Here is a 19,167-nt window from a genome sequence, read left to right on the forward strand (position 1 = left end):
TATTTAGCAGTAGTAAGATCACATGTCCTATATAGAGGAGGCATATTTGTATGCCCTTCTCATTTGAAAAGTCCACTTCTTTTCTTTTCACCTACTTCTCTCTCTCCTCCAAATGTTTTGAGAATGGTAATTACTATAGAGTAATTAAAAAGCTACATAAAAATCTTCACTCATTTATTTTGGAATGTACAACTAATTTTTGTCTAGTTGATTTCAGTGTTCCATTACTACAGAGTATGTCCTTTGAATTATTTACTAGTAGCAGAGATAGATTCATGCTGAGGTCATCCATGTTCTTGTCTGTCTCCTAAAATAAGCAAATAGAAATGATTGCAAGATATTGACCTAGAGCAAAGAGGAACAATATATACCCGTTAAATGAATGAAACTATCTGACCCAAGTAGGCATAAAACCTAAGACAGTGCCCTCCTTGGCACCACAACCTAGCCAAATGAATTATCAATTTCACAGCAACATCTTGCTGTGAAATACTGGCCTAACAGATTTTTGGTTGGTACTATGGCATAGTGGAAAGTATGTTGAATTTACAGTCAGGACAGAAAAGATTTCAAATCCTGCCTCTGAGAATAACTCTGCACAAATCATTTAACCTTTTTGAATCTATAAAATGAGATAATGTACTCAAATCACTTTGAGCATCTTAAAGTGCAATATAAAAGTAAGCTATTTTTATTGCTATAAGAGTGCACACCAATCTAACCATCAACTTTTCATTTGGCAAACAAGGTCTGATCAAGCAAAGGGAGAATCTTTTTATTTATATTTATATTTTTTTAACTTGATGTGTGATTTCATTAGTATATGGAGCTTTTAAGTGAGGACTTCCCTCTACCCATGCAGCTCAATACTTATTTCACAACATATTGTCTTATAAAGTTGCCAGAAGCACTAAGAAATTAAATTATATGCCTAAAGTCTCATATAGATTTTGCACCAGAGGTAGGACTTAAACCCCAGTTCTAGAAATTGCTCCCATTCACTCTGGGTAGCACACAGAGATAGTATGTTTCTCCTTGCTCACCACCAGTCTTCATCTCAAATGGGTTCTGAGTTTTCTGGGAAATGGTCCACTCTTACTAAGGCCTAGGACCTCTGATCTCAATTGTTGACAGAAATGAAATTATTTTCAAATTGGCTTTTGATTCAAACCTTTCATGTTCATAAAAAACCATAATAATCCAGATTTTGGTAATGTCAATTTAACATAGTTAAATATAATTTTAACCTTGACATAGTTGAAATAATCTTCACGTGTAACATATTTATCATGACTAGAGCTGATGTTTATTCAGATTATTATGGCAATGTAGAAGATAGTAATTCTCATATATCATAAGACTGTATATTATTTACTTTTGTGTGCTGCTCACGTCTATTTTTATTTCTTTATAATTACAAATATATTTAATTTCATATTAAACAAGAAGTACCAGTAGACTGTGTTTTATTGAACTTGAATGGAAAAGTAAGTAGTTAAGAGAAAATAGTACAATTATAATCATGATCTTTAATAAATTTATTGTTAATGAAAAGAAGTTAAATTAAAGGAGAAATAAAATGCTCTTCATTTTTACTTTCTTTTCATAGGTAACAATGAAATAAAAGCAATATTACTTTTCTCCCAAAATTTTTAATGTACTATCTGTGCAAATATTAACATATGCCATTAAGCAAGCTTCTGCCTTATAAAAACACTAGCAAATTTTCTTCATTTTATGAGTTGAGAAGATACAGCCCGATTATAATCTGCCCCACTCAAAGGAAAAAAAAAACCCAACATATTAATGAGATCACATTTCTATTAAAGTATGAAAAAAAATTGTATTTTGAATATCACAAATGCTTTTCTAATTAAATTATCAGACCACTTCAGATCTTAAAGGATCCTTGATTGTCAAACTATCTGATCTGTTGCTTTTAAAGATAAGGAAATGACAGTCAAGTGGGTCAATTTAGTACAATCAGATCTCTCAAACCCAGTCTTCTGACTTCAATTCCATTGCTCTGTGTTCTATGTTATGTGCTTTTATAAGGGAAGTCTCAAAAATAAAGAAATTGGATTCATTAATTCAACAGTATTTTTTACTAGGTAGTGGAATAAGTTACAAAGGAAAATATTCACTGTAGGACAAAAGAGTATAAGCTAGTTAAAAGATGGGAACCCTAAACCATATCTCAGTAAAACATGTTTCTTGAACAGCTACTTGAAAGTTGTCATAGTCTGCAACTGAGCAAAGACTAGATTCTTTGTTCAGGCTTAAGCTCCAAGAACTCTATAAAATACTTAATGACTTACTGACTGACTGTGCCTCACTTTCTACTATACTATGTTTCTTCCTTCAAGAGTATTTTAGAATTGTTTTTAAAATGTTGAGATTGTCCTTTTTGAGTAAATTAAGTCATTAGAAAAACAGAGAGATTATATCTCTCTATCAGTCTATCTATCAGTCTATCTATCTATCTATCTATCTATCTATCTATCTATCTATCTATCTGGCAAGAAACCTAAAAATACAGTATCTACCATGTGCCAGGCACTATGCCAAGTGCTTTACAAATATTAAAAAAAAGTGCTTTCATCTTTGTAAATTAAATACTAGAAAGTAGACATTATTGTTATCCTCATTTTATAGTAGGGGAAACTAAGGCAACAAAAAAAGCCACAGAACTAGTAGGTGTAAGACAGAATTTGAACTTAGGTCTTTCTGACTCTAGCCTAGCACTCTAACCACTAAATGACCTTGCTGACTCTAAAAATTGTGAATTATACAAAATAAATCATTTTTCTTTCCAGGTTGAAGTTTCCTCATCTATAAGGGGAGGATGTATTGGGGAAGATCACCTCTATAGTTGCTTTCATTTCAAAAGTTCTGTTTCTTTGAAAGAGGATTACATGTTAACATATAACAGTGGTAGGATTTACCAAGTACAAAAACTCTTAGCCCTTTAGGTGAATTTATAGGAAACCTATAAAGTTGCCCAGACAATTAGGACATGATTTGGTGAGATACAGATTGCTAGGTTAAGATTTAGGAAGGCAGCTTGAAGGAGAGAAGTGTCCAAAGTCATATCTGGGAATTCTTTAATTTCTGAGGTGGGCAAGGTAGAGCACAGGATAGCTCAGCTGTGGGTACTTCCTGAAGGGATGTGCTGTCCCCCAGAGTTCCTAGTCCTTAACTCTTTAAAGTTTGAGGTGAGAAGGTGGTATCTTAGGAGAAGAGTATCATTGTCTTAAGAGGGAAGTGTACACTTAGGGGCAGGTGTACTGTGTGAACCTAGGAACAGCTAGATGAAGTAAAAAGAAGGCTGTCATCCAAGGAAGGAAAGTGTCCCCTTGAATGTTTGACCCTATTGCTTTGAGCTAGTGCTGCCTGGTTCTGCTAGAAGCTGCCAACAAAGTCTGGAACATCTATACACATGGATCAAGCTATACGTATTTTTCCAATAACTCTTTAATCAAGCAGATTGGACTGATTTTCCATGTATATGCATAGAGCATATACATCATTTAGGTTTTGGTTTAACTTATCTTTTCCAAGGTGGACCTTGATATTCATTCAATTAAAAAACAAAACAAAACCTTACCTTCTACCTAGAACCAAGGGGTCACGTGACTTGCTCAGGGTCACACAGCTCATAAGTGTATGAGGTCTGATTTGAATCCAGGACCTCCCATTTCTAGGGCTGGCACTCAATCCACTGAGCCACCCAGCTGCCCCCAATATTCATTCTTAATCAGATATTGCCCATAAAATTATGGAGGAATATCGTTTATAATCCAACCCTACTTTTATCATAGTTTCCCACTCTTTGTGCTTATCCCTAAACACACTTTGGTGCTGGGCACATAGTTGTGGTCAGCAGTGTAGACTAAAGACAAGATCCTCCTCTCTCTAAGAGAAAAGTGAGATTGAGTGTCACCTAGGATGCCTGTTTTAGCATTTTCATTATTTAAAGCTTGTTGAATCAAATTGGGTTGAATTAAACCAAATAGAATTGAAGGGCGAAGTCATTCAGTTTCTCCTTAAATGATTTCTTACTTCATAATAAGAAGCAGAAAATCGTAGGGGAAAAAAGGAAAGGACTTCAGTATCATATACTTACAGGAAATTAGATCAGGAAAAGACTTTATAGAGATCATCTAGTTCTCCCCCCCACCCCGCCCCCATTTAGACAAAGATTAGACAATGATCGCCCCAGGGCAGAATTAGGTAGGGAACCAGAGACCAGAGACACCCACCCCAGCAACCCACACAATCAGAAATAATTGTCTTTCCAAGTTAATCATTAATGTCTCCTGGGGCAGGAGCAGGGTGGATCCCAGAGATGTGAGACTTGACTCAGGGTTTCCCCAGCTTGGTCAGGCTGGCCCCTGTGTGATTAACTGAGTGTGTGTGGAAACACTAAAAAGAGGAGGAGGAGGAAAGAAAGAAAGGAAGAGGATTAAGAAGAGGGAAGAGAGCATTAGGGGATGGTAATGAATTATTCTGGCCTGGATTGGGACTTTTGCACCAACAAAAAGTGTTTATATAACAGCACAGGCATCCTTTCCCAGCCAGATAAAGGACTCCTGAAGAGATGTGTAGGTGTCTGCTTCCCGGTCCTAGTTCCATTCTGGGTGCAGGGCGCAGACCCCCAAAGTAGAAGAAGGACTGATTTCTAGGTAGCCAGCCTGTATGCCTTTCTCTGGAGGACTAAACTTGATTTTTTTCATCTGGGACGTCCCAAGGCAGCTGCCTCCAGTCTTTAGACAAGATTCTTTTTCCAGTTTTCCTGGCTGACTCCTTCAAGCAGGGTCACCAGTCTCCGACTCCGAAGTCGCACTACCCCACCCTGCACCCTATCCTTCTCCCCACCCCGATCTCCGCCCCCTTCCCTGCCCCCGCCCACGGACCCATCTCGTGGGGTCCCTGCTTTGTAGTTGTCTGCATGGGCTCCCGCTGCACCTTTGGGGAGGAAGAACCATGCCCATGAAGAGGACGGCTAAGGTCCCTGAGCGGGAGGGTTCCTTCCTGCAGGGGCAGCCTTCCCCAAAAGTTTCTCCGGGGATCCAAGAAGAGGGATGCTATGTAGAGCTGTTGGCCAAGGGCTTGCTCGCGTATCCGGAGGAAGGACAGCTGGTGAACTCCCGGGGCATCAGGGAGGAAGTAGAGGAGCCGGGGCTGTCCGTGGGAATCAAAGCAGGTGAGCCCCCTCAGACTTTCAGGAGATGTAGATTAGTCCTGACAGTGCAGTGCACCTGGAGTTGTTCCAGCATAAACATGGGACCTATCGTTGCATATCGTTGCAAATAGAGGATCAGATGCATCCAGCATATGCTTTTTGATATCTGTTCATGCATACATCTATATACTGCATATGGATGCTTTTAAAGGAGAGAGATGGGACTGTGGCTATTCAGTTTTCGCTGTCTGCAATGACTAGTCACTCCGGTTGAGGAAAATAGCCAGTTAGAAGTCGAATAATTGCTGTCGTGAAGTGGTTGTCTTGATTTTTCAAAATGTACTTTCTTTTGCAATCAGAAATGCACCTCAGCAACGATCACCTTTCTTCCTCATCCGAAGAGGATGTGGATATCCAAGATAATAAAATCAGAGCACCTGACACACATCTGTCCCAGAAGAAAACCATCACCCAGATCATGAAAGATAAAAAGAAACAGACTCAGCTCACTCTACAGTGGTAAGGAGATTATAGAGTACAGGTATACCTTTATGCATCTGTACTACTCAAAAGTCCAATGTCTTTTCTTTCTCCTTTCTCCTCGAGAACATTTTGAAAGCACAATTTAAACAGAATAACTCTAGTTATTTAAAAAAATAAACATTGATTTTTTTGTTCAGTAGAAGTAGATAATAGCGCAAAAATGATTTGCAATGTAAATGAGAAAATTCACTTTTTTGAATATAAGCTAGAAATTTTATGTAAAGTTCACTGAAAACCTTCAAGTGCATTATAATTTTTATGTATTACTATAATTAACAAAACTCAGATTTTTCTTTGCTTTTATCTTGTTTAATCTCAAAACATTTAATTGTTTAATTTGAAGTTACTAGGATGTGCAATACACTGTAGATTTTAACTAGTATATATTCTGCTCTGTTTATGATTGACTCAGACTAATTCTATTAATATTATTTGCATCCCTAGCATAAAAAATTATAGATGGCATATGGGATTTAAAGTGAAAGTATTTCAGTTTGAAGTGGGGGGAGGAAAGGATTTTCAATGAAATAGAATGAACATGGTACAATGCAAAGGGTATTGGATTGGGAATAAAAGACTTTGGTTAAAATCCAGGCTCTGCCATTTACTACTTGGATGACATTGGAGAAGCCAGTCAGGGTCTTTGGACTTCAGGTTCCTCATGTGAAAATTAGGAGGTTGATCTAGATTATTTCTAAAGTCGTTTCTACCTTTAAATCTAGGATTCCATTTTGAAATTCTTCCTCCTAAATGAATGATAAAATGTACTTAGGTTGCCTGAGGCAACTTCACCATAAATTCATTTAAATATAATAATCATAGATTAAAAGTGAATAAGTAGCAACTTTAAAAGTTGATCAGTACCATATGTTAGAGGAACATAATTCATAAAACTGAGAATAATCTAAAAAGGTCAGAGTGTGACATACCTATATTCTTCTTTTACATGAGTCTAACTGAAAACTTCTTGAGCAAGCTTTTTTATTTTGCAGTGCCATCAAGAATCCATATTTAAATCATAAACTAAATAAACATTTATGGTAAACATGCCTTAATGGTCTGTATATGAGAGAAAAATACTTTATTTCTTAGGGAAAATAGTATGTTTATCAAGATAAGACATTTTAAATAAATTATAATTTAATTGTATTTTCATATTTACATACAATCAAATTCTGCAACTCTGTGACACATGTTTGACTTTATCAAATAGAAATATTAACCATCTTGAGGTAATGCATTAGATGCAAGAAACATACTAGGTACATTTTGATGACAATATTTCAGGTGTTAATATTTTTATTGATTAGGTCTGTACCAGCAAATTGAAATATACATTTGAGCTAATAATCTGGAAAATTAAAACCATTTTTCATTTGGGATTTTAAGCAAATATGGATAGAAAAAAAGTATTTTGCTTCCTTATGAATTCTTTACTTCACATAGAATGAAGAGATGCAATTTAGTTGTTTCATAACTATCTTTGTTTTGGTTAAAAAGAAAATGCATAAGAATTTTAAACAATTGCTATCTGCACACTTAAATTATTATGATGACAGAAATTATGCTTACAGAACAATAGGATATACAAATGACAAGAGAAAAATTAAATGATCTAGATGTTTGGTCTCCACAGTGCCAGACATTCTAAAACTATTATATCTTCTTGGTATAGAGATCCTTTTGCAAGGCAAAAAGTTTTGGGAGTTTTACTTTTTCCATCCTATTTCTCATCATAATATTCCTGATAAAATACATTTTTTTACATAAAAAAGAATTAAAAATACTTTTATTTTTGGAGGTTTTCATAACTTGAAATAAATAATCAATTATCACAAAACCTGGATTAGAAGCACTGGTTTGTCATCTTGGCAAAAGAAACCTGATTAACTGCCTTTATTATTTTCATCCAGGTGTTTTGTTATTATGTAGAAAAACAAACATTATTTTATTTTTCAACATAGGCCCAAATGGTTTTCTAAGGGAAGAAAGAGTATTGAATGCTATAACTAACTTTTCATCCAAGTTAATACAAAATTTAGATCTGAGTTCTTGGGAGATCACACCCAATTTCAGGCTAAATAATTCTACCAAAGTCCTACTTTTATAATATAGATAATTAACTAATTAGTTTAGGGAGGCAACATAGTACTGGGAAAAGTGTTGAGTTTGGAGTGGGAGACCTGGGTTCAAATCCTCACCCAATTATATACAACTTTTGTAAGCTTAGGCAAGTCACTTAATATCTCCTTGTTTGACCTTATTTTTTTCATCTATAAAATGAAGTCATTTAATTAAATGATCTTTAAGCCCCCTGCAACTTTAAATCCATGATCCTAGGTTTCTGTTTTAAGTGATTTTTTTTAGCAGAAATGGAAATAGAATCTTAGTGTTTTCTCAGAAAATTCTGTGATTTACACCAATAATTTTTCCCCAGAGGCCATCTAAGCCAGTTCCCTTTTGCAAATGAGGAAACTGAGACCTGGAGAGGTTGTCATACAGATAGTAAATTAGAGAGGTGAGATTTAAATCTGTCATTGTCTACTATGCTGCCCTTTGAGTCTGTATGTTCTTTAATTAATTGCTAATACTCAGATATAGTTGATGTAACTTCAGTTATCAAAACGTTTATTTGTAGGTTTTACTATATAGGAGCAAAGCTAAAATTTGGAGTCCTCTATAGGGCACTTATTGACCTATAAAACAAGTTATTTAGAACAGAAAAGTTTTAGGCATGCACAGCACTACTTCTAAGGAGATGTCGGAATTGTGGCCATCCTTAATTAAGAAAACCTTTAGAGTTAGAATATATGTAGCTAGAACTGTAAGGGGATTTAGAGGTCATCTAGGCCAACCCCTTCAATTTGCAAATGAGGAAATGAGGGTCCCCAAAGATACCCACCCAAAGTCCCATATCTAGCCAAAACAGGGTTTGATTGCTGGTTACTATGACTTTGGAAAATGCCTCTCTTGAAAATGGTTATCCTCAAGTTCATAGTATATTCTTGAATCCTGATCAGAGGAATAGGTGATATCATGTTCTAAAAATAATGACTTCTACTACCTTGTAAATGTAAATTGGAGCACTAGTTGCACTGGCTTAATTTCATTTCTTTTCTTAAATTAGAAAAAAATTTTAATAACAAATTTCCACTTATATTTTCCAAAGTTATATGATCTATATTATCTTCCTCCTTTCTTCCCTTCACCTCCCAGAGCTAATAAGCAATTCAGTCTGTGTTATACATGTATTATCATACGAAACATATTTTCATATTATTTATTTTTACGAGTGAATAATCTTATAGAACCAAAACCCCCAAACATATACCTAAATAAACAAGTGTTAATCATGTTTTCATCTGAATTTCTACTCTAACAGTTCTTTCTCTGGAGGTGGATACCATTCTTTTTCGTAAGTCCTCAGAATTGTCCTGGATCATTATACTGCTGTTAGTAGCAAAGTCTATCACATTTGATTGTTTCACAATATTGCTGTTATTGTATATAATGTTTTCTTAGTACTGCTTATTTCATTCTGCAGAAGTTCATGTAGGTCTTTCCAGTTCTTTCTGAGAGCTTCATTTCTTGTCATCATAGCTACATGCCACACACAGTAGACAGCGTGTTGGACCTTCAGTCAGGAAGATCTGATTTCAGATTCTTCAGCAAGTAACCCTTTTTCTGCTTTGGTTTCCTCATCTAAAGAATAATAATAGCATCTCCTAAACAGGGTTGTCTTGAGGATCAGATTAAGAAATGTATATAAACTACTTTTGTAAACTTAAAATAATACACAAATGATAATTATTATTATCATGATTTTGTGGCAAATGAAACCCCTAGTGAAAATAATTCCTTTAAATTTGTTTATTATTCCTAGAGTCTGTCTCTCCTGAACTGAGCAGCTTTCCAGAATGGCTTGATTAATTCATAGTTCCACCACAGGTGGAATAGTGTGCCTGTTTTCCTTCAAGGCTTCTAACATTTGTCATTTTCCCATTTTGTCATCTTTTCCAATATGATATATGTAGAGTGGAATCTCAAAATTACTTTAATTTGAATGCATATTTCTCTAATTATTAGTGATTTGGAACTTTTTTAATATAATTTTTGTTAGCTTGGATTTTTTTTCCACTAAAAACTTCCTATTCATGGGCAGCTAGGTAGCAGAGCGAATAGAGCACTAAACCTGGAGTTCAGAGGACCTAGGTTCAAATCTGGTCTCATATACTTCCTAACTCTGTGATTCTGGGTGAGTCACTTACTCCCAGTTGCCTAGCCTTTTCCTCTTCTGCCTTAGAACTGTTACCTAATGCCAATTCTAAGACAAAAGGTAAAGGCTTAAAAAAAAAAAAAGAAAACTCCCTATTCATATCCTTTAACCATATTCCCTAGATGAGGAAACTGAAGCAGAAAGGGGATAATTTAAATATAACAGAATTTGAACTCAGATCTTCCTAACTGCAAGTCTAACATTCTATCCATTGTGGTACCTATCTGCCATAAAAAAATGAGGACAGTACAGCAAGCACCCCAGTTTGCATTTCTCAAAGAAGTAAAAATATCATTAATTTTAGACTATAATGTCATCTATGCAAAATTTTGATCAGGGTTGAAGAATATGCTAACTATTTTGAAGAAAGGAATTTTCCAGAGTCATAATGCCTGGTGACCATGGTGACTGGCTCTGCTGCTTGCTAATTATATGTCCGTGGATAGGTCACTTAACCTTTCAAGATGTCTGTTTGTTCATCTGTAAAATGAGGGAATGGAATGGTTGAAAACAAAATTCTTCCAAGGGTCTCTGAATATTTTAAGCAAAACTGGAAGTAAATATTGGTTAGATGATCCTTTGAGCCAGTGTGTAAGAAAAAAAAAGGAGTAAGGAAAAAATGGATACAATTAATAGTTTTTTCAACATTGCTATTTTTTATAGGCTTGAAGAAAATTACATTGTATGTGAAGGTGTGTGCTTACCACGGTGTATCCTCTACGCACACTATTTAGATTTCTGCAGGAAAGAGAAATTGGAGCCTGCTTGTGCAGCCACTTTTGGAAAGGTAAGCTACACAGACTGCTCATACTTCTAGATATCAAATGCCATATATACTAGTGCCCTATCTATGAAGACATGAGACCTTTTGACTTGATCATCTGGAGTAGATAATGCATTGATATTTCCATTTTGGAGACTTGATAATTGAGTTGAGGCAGTACAGGACAGTGGAAGGAGTTTAGGTTATAAAGCCAAAAGATATGGTTTTAAATACTGTTTTTGATTCATATGGTTGGCATAATCTTGGAGAAGTCACTTGAAGAAAAGCTTTTGTTTCCTCATCTATAACATGAGGGAGTTGGGCTAAGATGGAAGTGTCTTCCAATTTTAAATTTATAACGTACTCAAATGTTGGTGAACTGTTTAAGGCAACTAAGAAAGTAAATATGGACTCTCCCAAGCCTTTTCTCTTATCTTCTAGATAAGTTTCTTTAAGTAAGATATATTGTTTCAAAGAGATTTATCAAAAATCTTTTTATTGTTACTGTGTCTGTGGTTATAAATCAAAGTGTAGAGTGGAAATAAAGACCTAAATTACTCGAACTCAAGATATTAAAACTCTATGGTTGTTGCAATTCTTTAGAGATTTCAAATAATTTTAAATTATTGCATTATCTGCATGATCCCCTTATAATTTCATTCCATTTCCTACATATGGCCTTACTCTAAAAACTCCTAAACTTATAAGCTTTCTGTAAGATTTTGCTTGATATTCTTCCCTTTTTAGAATAAGTTACTCTACCATATTTACAAATTTGGTTATGAGTGGTAAAAACAATGAAATATTATTTTGTTGTGATTATTATTCAGTCTTTTTCATGTGTGTCTGGCTCTTTGTGACCTCATTTGAGATTTTCATGGCAAAGATACTGGAGTGGATAGCTACCTCCTTCTCCAGTTCATTTTATAGATGAGGAAACTAAGACAAACAGGGGTAAGTGATTCACCCAGGATCACACAACCAGTAAGTGTATGAGGTCAAATTTGAACTCAGGTCTTCCTGACTTCTGGCCCAGCACTATCCATTATTACACCACCTAGCTGCCTCAATAGTATAACTCTGCTATTTCATTTCCATCTCTAGAATTAGAAAACAATGTAAATATCCTGGGGAAAATTCAGTTTCATTAGGTTTTTAATCATGTTTTTGTAGATGTGAAAAATTTTGACAACCTGAACAAACTTTTAAAAATTGAGATCTCAAATTGTGTATCCCTTATAATTTGAAATCCAAATTAATATATGTAGAGTGTATGATTGTTCATTATATGGAGACATTAGGTATCAGGTATGTTAAAATAAAACAATCAAAACTATACACTTTTTTGGGTGGGTACAGCTACAAAAAACATCTGGTGGATATTCTGGCTATATCTAAGATAGACAGTTTCAGATAGTAGAAAAAGTATTGAACTGTGAATGGTAAGACCTAAAATTTAGTCTTGGCTGTGTGATCTTTGACAAGTTACCTAATCTCTATGGAATTTTAGTTGCCTCATCTTTGAAGTAAGTGGGCTAAATGTGATGATTTCTAAGGTTGTCTATAGATATAGTATTTTTCCTTCTAGGAAAGATACTTCTTTAATTTTTAACTAGCAATGGAAAAAAAAGTATTAAAAAAGAGAAAGATTTCTGTCAGATCATAAGATTTTTTAAAAATGGAAGTGAACCTTAGAAATGATTTAGTCTAACCCTCTCATTTTACAGATGAAAAAAAATAGTCCAAAGAAGTTGTGACATGCCAAAAGTAATACAAGTAATAAATAGCAGGGATGGAAATACAGAGTCCAGTCCAAGTCCAGTGCCTTTTCTAATGTTTTTACAGGAAGCAATCATGGGAAAACAGGAAGAGAATAGTAAAGCTGGGAGTAGCAGTAGTTCATTGAAGTCTGAGTTTTGGAAAGATTGGGATTGGGTCTATTTCAGCTGTACATGACTTCATATGCAGAATGATGTTAGATAAAACACAAATCTTGCCAGGAGGAAAAACAAAGCAATGATTATGGCTTTGGCATGAAATAAAGGCTCAGAGACTATTGAGAACTTAAATGATTTATTCTGTCTCTTAAATAGTGGCAATGACATGGGGATACATAAATCTAAAAAGATATAACTCCCTATAGTAGTTATCTTTATAACCATTATGTACATGGTATTACTTTTTTCAAGAATAAATATTTATTCACCATTCAACATTTACTTTATTAAGGTAAATGCTACAGAGTGACCACCAAAGAAAACACATTTACTCTCAAAATAGGCATTTAGGTGATATACTGAAGAAAGTGCTGGTATTAAAGTCAAGGAGGCTTGAATTCAAACCCTACCTCTTTGTTTCTTCACCTTTAAAATAGAAATGATATGGGGATATCTGGGTGGCTTGGTGGATTGAGAGCCAGGTCTAGAGATGAGGGGTCCTAAGGTTCAAATCTGGCTGCAGACACTTCCTAGCTATGTGACCCTGGTCAATTCACTTAACCCCCATGGCCTAGCCCTTACTTTTCTTCTGCTTTGGAACCAATAGACAGTATTGATTCTAAGATGGAAGGTAAGGATTTTAAATAAAAAAAAACCATAAAATGACAATAATCATAATATCTATCTTACAGTCATAAAGCTCAGTTGGTCAACTGAAGTAATCTCTCTTCTCAATCATTTATAGTTTTGCAAACTTTAAAGGGCTATATAAATACTAGCTATTATTATTATCATTACAATGAAAGTAATCTACTTTCTCTTTAGACTATTCGCCAGAAATTTCCTCTGCTTACCACACGGCGACTTGGGACCAGAGGCCATTCAAAGTAAGTAACACTGATGTATATAAATTTTGTATCTAGGTATGTAGAAAAATATTCCAAGTATTTTTTGTTGTTTTAAGGTGCAAATCAGTCAGAAAGAACTGTGTGGTTTCTTGTTGACAAGACCAGGTTTTATCTATCTTTAGAAAAACAGAAGAAGGGCAAAAATGAATTTTGGAGAACTATTTCATTAAAAAAATTAAAAAATGAAAATTCAAATAAATTCATATTCTTTAAAAAATAAAAATCATGTTTTCTGTGTTTCTATTTATCAGTTCTTTCTTTGGAGGTAGACATTTACAAATCATTATTCAAATATTAATTCTATAGCTATATATAATGTTCTCTTGGTTCTACTCATTTCACTCTTCAATATTTCATGTAGGTCTTTCCTAGTTTTTCTAAAATGAATGTGCTTATAGTTTCTTATAGTGCAATAGTATTCCATGAATTTATATTCTTTAAATTTCACCCACTTTTCAACTTCTTTAAATGTTTCAGTAGAATGTAAGGTTTTTAGAGATATAAGCTATATTTTATTTTTTTCTTATTATCTCTTCACTTCTAGCACAATCCCTACCCACCATACCAGCATAGCTTTTTGTAGGTGATTAAAAATGATGGTAAAATTGAAATATTGTTGGAATATCAATAGTTGACAAAATTTCCACTAGAAGGAAAAAACCTATAGTTGTTCTGAGCTTACTTTTAATATAACTTAATTTAAAATAGCACAGAATTTATTTGCTTTTTTGAATAATCTTAAAGCACACATTGAAACAGTTTAGTAATAGATTTCCTAGATCAGACATTTGTCTTTCAAAGGATAGGATCTTCTTCATGGAGTAGAGGCATCTAAGCAGTGTTTCAAGATAAAGATTTGCAGAATTGTTCAAGATAGGGAGTGAGTAGTAAAAAATGTGCTCTCCACTCTTCATTTCTCTCTTTATTTTCTTTTCTGGAATTGGAGTTTTCTTTTTCATAGAATAAACTCCTACATGCCCCCTTCTTTTCTTCTCAGCAGGCATCTTGTCCTTCCTTCTGATTTCTGAAAATTGTAAAAAGAACTTTCTTAGCCATGCCATTTTGGGAGAGAAGGAAAGTTCCCAAACAAGAAGAACTCTGGAGAGTTTTCTAAATCACTCAAGTCATATTACAAAATTTACTCCTAAATGACTGACTGCTACTGGATTATGTTGGGATTAAAAAGAGAAGGTTTGGAGTTGGCGAGGCACTGGAAAGACAAACTCAGAGAGAGATTGTTCCTTGACTTTCACTATGTACAAGAAGATTGTGATCTGGAAGACTCATAGTTTCATTGAACTTTCATGGGTAGGCACACATGCAAGTCAGTTAGCCCTCAATGGAGCACTTGGGCTTAAGGATAAATCATTAACTTGGTCCATTGTGGCACAGTGAGCTGTTCGCTTAGCCTTAAGTAGGCAACATGTCTTGATTTCAGGGAACCTAGCTAACTAAGTACTGTAGCTTAGCCTGAGAATAAAGCATCTGTGATAACCTGGATTCCTTTTGCTTTGATAACAGAGTAAATTTGACATTTACTGTGATATTGTGAATCAGATCATTTTGATAATGTAAGGAAAAACAAATTCGATGGGATATGAATGACTTTGATATGTAGATTAAAGCTGAGTTTTTTAAAGTAGTGGAACTATGAATTTGGTTATAATTTTACTAAAAATATTTTCAGTAAGATAGTTTTTCCCCCTCAATGACTTTAGTATTAGAGCTATTTTGAATATAATTTGAAAAAACAAAAACATTTTCTTGCTCTTCTAATTTTCTGATCAGCTATATTAGAGAAAGAGAAACATTTTCTGTTATTGATCTTATTGATTAATGTGCTTCAATGCATCAACGTGATAACATTTTACAATGGAAAATTTAAGTCAATGGTACAACCATTAGAGAAGTGAGGGAAATATATTAGGAAATAACATGTTAGGACTAGGTAAGGTGAAAAAAATATAAAGATGTTGGTAAATGAAAATGAAAATGAACTCTATGCAGCTATATGCAACAGAAGCATTTTCTTTTATTCACTAGACAAAAAAAATAGAGATATGTTAAAAATCTTTATTTCAAAATAAAATTATAATTGAAAACTTTTTTTGCATCAGTTGATGTACCTTATGCTTCTGTTGTTAAGGGGTTGAAAAGAATAGATTTAGCTCAAAAAGACAATTTTATATGTTTTACATATATGTAAGTATACATAAATATATAAACATATACCTAGCTTTCATTGTTTTTGTATATAATATATGCTTTGATTCTCTGATGGATTCTTTGCCTCACTATTGTGGATGCCATAATGCTTTCATTGAAGCTTCAGTCTTAACTCTAAAGAATGAAATGCTTACAGCACCACAAGCCATACATACATTCCCTTTCAATGTGATTTTTTTCCCCCATGTCCTTCTCCACCATAGATCTTCCACAGATGGTGCACCAAAAGTGGGGGGTCTGTCTCTAGGTCTCGTACCATTGCTTATATACAACTCCAGGCCCAGCACACTATCCATTGTGCAACAAAGAAAAGGTTATTGATATAAAGTATAAAAAAGACAAGCAAAGGATTCAGCTCTTGGAAAAGATGAAATAATGTTAAAGGAAAAAACTGAATATATCACAGTAGTCTCCATTATTTTTTAATGTGTAATACCTATGAATTCAGGATATGTTTAGTTGTCCCTTTAACATTTTGCCAATTCATAAAACCAAAGCAGATTATTTTCCAAGTAGCCAAGTAATCATTACGTAAATGGAAAGTAGAGACAGGTGAAAGAGAACCTTATAGGTCATGTTCATGATTTCTTGTAATGAGATCAGTATGAAAAGCCAAAATCCTGAGAGCTAACTGAAATCTGTGTTTCTTTTCTACTCAGTCTTTTAGATCAAACAACTGGATAATCTACCCTAAATTTAAGCTAATGGTATATTAAAACCAAGTCTGTGTGATAGCTGTACAACCAAGTGAAAAGGGAATAAACTCAATGAAAGCATTTGTTTGGCATTACATATTAAAAAAAGAGAAATAAACAAATGGATGCATTGTTATTATTATTGAATCCAGTGAAGGTTTGGGGTTTCGTTGTTTCGTTAAATTCAGCCAGTTTGTCTGTGGACACAGCTTCACTCAACAAGTGGTATTACATTTAATAATTTATTGATATAATTTGTAAAGACTTTTGCTGTAGCCTGAGAGAGAAAATTCATTCAGGGTGTAGCTTAACCACAAATGTGTATGTACACTCTTACTGTATGTGCACACTAAAACGATAGTTGCAGTTATTAAGATAGCAAATCTTTAAAAATTAAGTTAAACTGTTGTAAATTAAAAGGCTAGAAAAAATCATTTTAAAAATATTTGGAGAATTCATCTTTATAACCTTTATAACATGTCATAAAATACAAAGGGATATTTTCTTTGAAAGAAGATAATGAGAAAGAAAACACTGGTTTAAATTAGTTCTGAATAAATAAGAAAAAATCAGCATGCAACTTGAATTCACTATTGTCAATACTGGAAATTAACTTCTAGTCTCTGTCTTAGAATCTGTACATTTAGTAAAAAATAACTAAAAAATAAAATCAGGAAACATATCGACATCCATGTGGAGACATTTATATATTACTTTAAGGTTTATAATAAATCAAGAAGGATTAATTTTCAACTATAAGCTAGCCATTGTGCTTTAAAAGATATTATATAAATGTAAAATACACTCAACAAACCATTATTAAATGATTTCTATATGCAAAATAATAATAGATGCTGGGCATACACAGGCAAATAAGAAACACCTCTTTCCATCAGGGAACTTGCATTCTACAGGAGAGGTATAATATTTATATACTAGGTAATTTAAATAAAGAGAGAATAATAGTATGAGGGTAAGATGGCTCAGGAAACATATCATGGGCCTGATGACACCTAAATGAAGCCTTTAGAAACAGGTAAAAATTCTGAGAATATTTGAAGAGGGAATATATTTCAGATAAAGAGGGTGGCTTGTATGCAGAAATGGGAAGTGTAGGATAAGGAGTTTGTCTGAAATGTAGAGTGTAGGAATGGAAACAATGTGAAATCAGATTGGAAATGTGGTTAGTAACCTTGTTGTAGAGGGCCAGGAAATTTATGTTTCGTCCTAAAGGCAATAGCCTCTAGTTATCCAAAATGTTCATTTCTACTTTGCTTAAAAAGCCCCAAATTATTAACTTAGTGAAGATAACATGATTGTGACAAATATCATAGAATATAGTATAGGTGACAAAATATAAGATATGAGATAATGAATGCAAAGACTTATTTTATAGCATGATGTAAATATCAAATATAATAATAAAGTAACTTGATTCATTTTTTTTTAATTTTTCAGTTCAATCAAAAATGTTTATTGAGTACATACTGTAAAAATTAAAATTAGTCTCAAATAATAAAATATTATATTTAGGAGATTTATTAATTATCATTTGAAATAAAGGAATAAAAGGGATACAAAATAAGGACCACATGCCCATGGCTGATCAGCCAGTTCAAAACGCCCACTTACCACCACCAAGCTCGCTGTCATAAAGCCAAGAGGGCAAGACCCTTCACGTCCCCACCTAATATTTCCTGTCTACAGGAAGTAGGTAATGGCAGGAAGTCAATGTGCTCCCAGGAAATGTAGATCTTTTTTAGGGTAACAGATTTTCAATTATATACTACTATGTATGACATATTATGTTATGGATGGTGGGACCTTAAAAAAAGATACTATGCCTGCTCTCAGGTAACTTATAGTTTAGTGGATGTGAGATGTATATAATTCTAACTGATTGAGGTGGCATTTCTAGTTTGGTCAGGTATCAGATTTTAAAAATCCTTAATAGAGATGTACAAATTCAGATATTTATTAGCATGAATAATTAAACATAATTTTGATGGAAAATGTCACTTTGCTCAGAGATATATAGTTTTCACAAATAAAACTAATCTTCCATAAGTTTAAGTTTTCACCATCAGTAGGAACCATCACCACCAGTAGGAATGATTTCAAGCACAAAAGAGCATTGGATTTGTAGTTAGAGGAAATGAGTTTGAATTCCACCCTTACCACTTAATACCTGTGACCTTGGACAAGTTATTTAACCTCTTTGGTGCTGAGTATTTTTCTAATCTACAAAATGAGGGAGTTGGGCTAAATGACCTCTAAAGTTTTTTCAATTTCTAAATCTATGATTCCTAAGGCAATTGAGATCACAAGTCTACCACCATTTTTGGTAGGTGTGAGGGCATAATGCTGGAAAAATGGATTCCTAGACAAAAAAAAAATGCATTTGTTGTATGTGGCTCTTCCCTTAAATGTGAAAAAGAATATATTTGATATGTTTGTTTTTATAATTATTATTTTCAGAATTTAAGTGTATCAGGCATAAACCTATTATGACATGACCTCTGTTGGCCAATAAATCTTGGCCATATAAAGACAGGAATCTATCATTGGATAAGATGGCAATTATCTAGAAATAGTGTCTTCTGAACTGATGATAAGACATGGTATATCCCTACT

General features: G+C 33.9%; 1 protein-coding gene across 1 annotated transcript in view; it reads left to right on the forward strand.

Annotated features, from left to right (window-relative positions):
- Positions 1-4,373: 4,373 nt before the first annotated feature.
- Positions 4,374-19,167, forward strand: part of RFX6 (regulatory factor X6) — a 69,985-nt gene continuing 55,191 nt past the window's right edge. Inside the window, exons 1-4 of the mRNA XM_001379577.4 lie at positions 4,374-5,206; positions 5,545-5,704; positions 10,668-10,791; positions 13,530-13,591. Of these exons, the coding sequence (XP_001379614.1) occupies positions 4,987-5,206; positions 5,545-5,704; positions 10,668-10,791; positions 13,530-13,591 (566 nt within the window). The 5' untranslated portion in view covers positions 4,374-4,986. The remainder of the gene's footprint in view (positions 5,207-5,544; positions 5,705-10,667; positions 10,792-13,529; positions 13,592-19,167) is intronic.

Source organism: Monodelphis domestica, chromosome 2 (assembly GCF_027887165.1).
Source record: "Monodelphis domestica isolate mMonDom1 chromosome 2, mMonDom1.pri, whole genome shotgun sequence".
Taxonomy (NCBI): Eukaryota; Metazoa; Chordata; class Mammalia; order Didelphimorphia; family Didelphidae; genus Monodelphis; species Monodelphis domestica.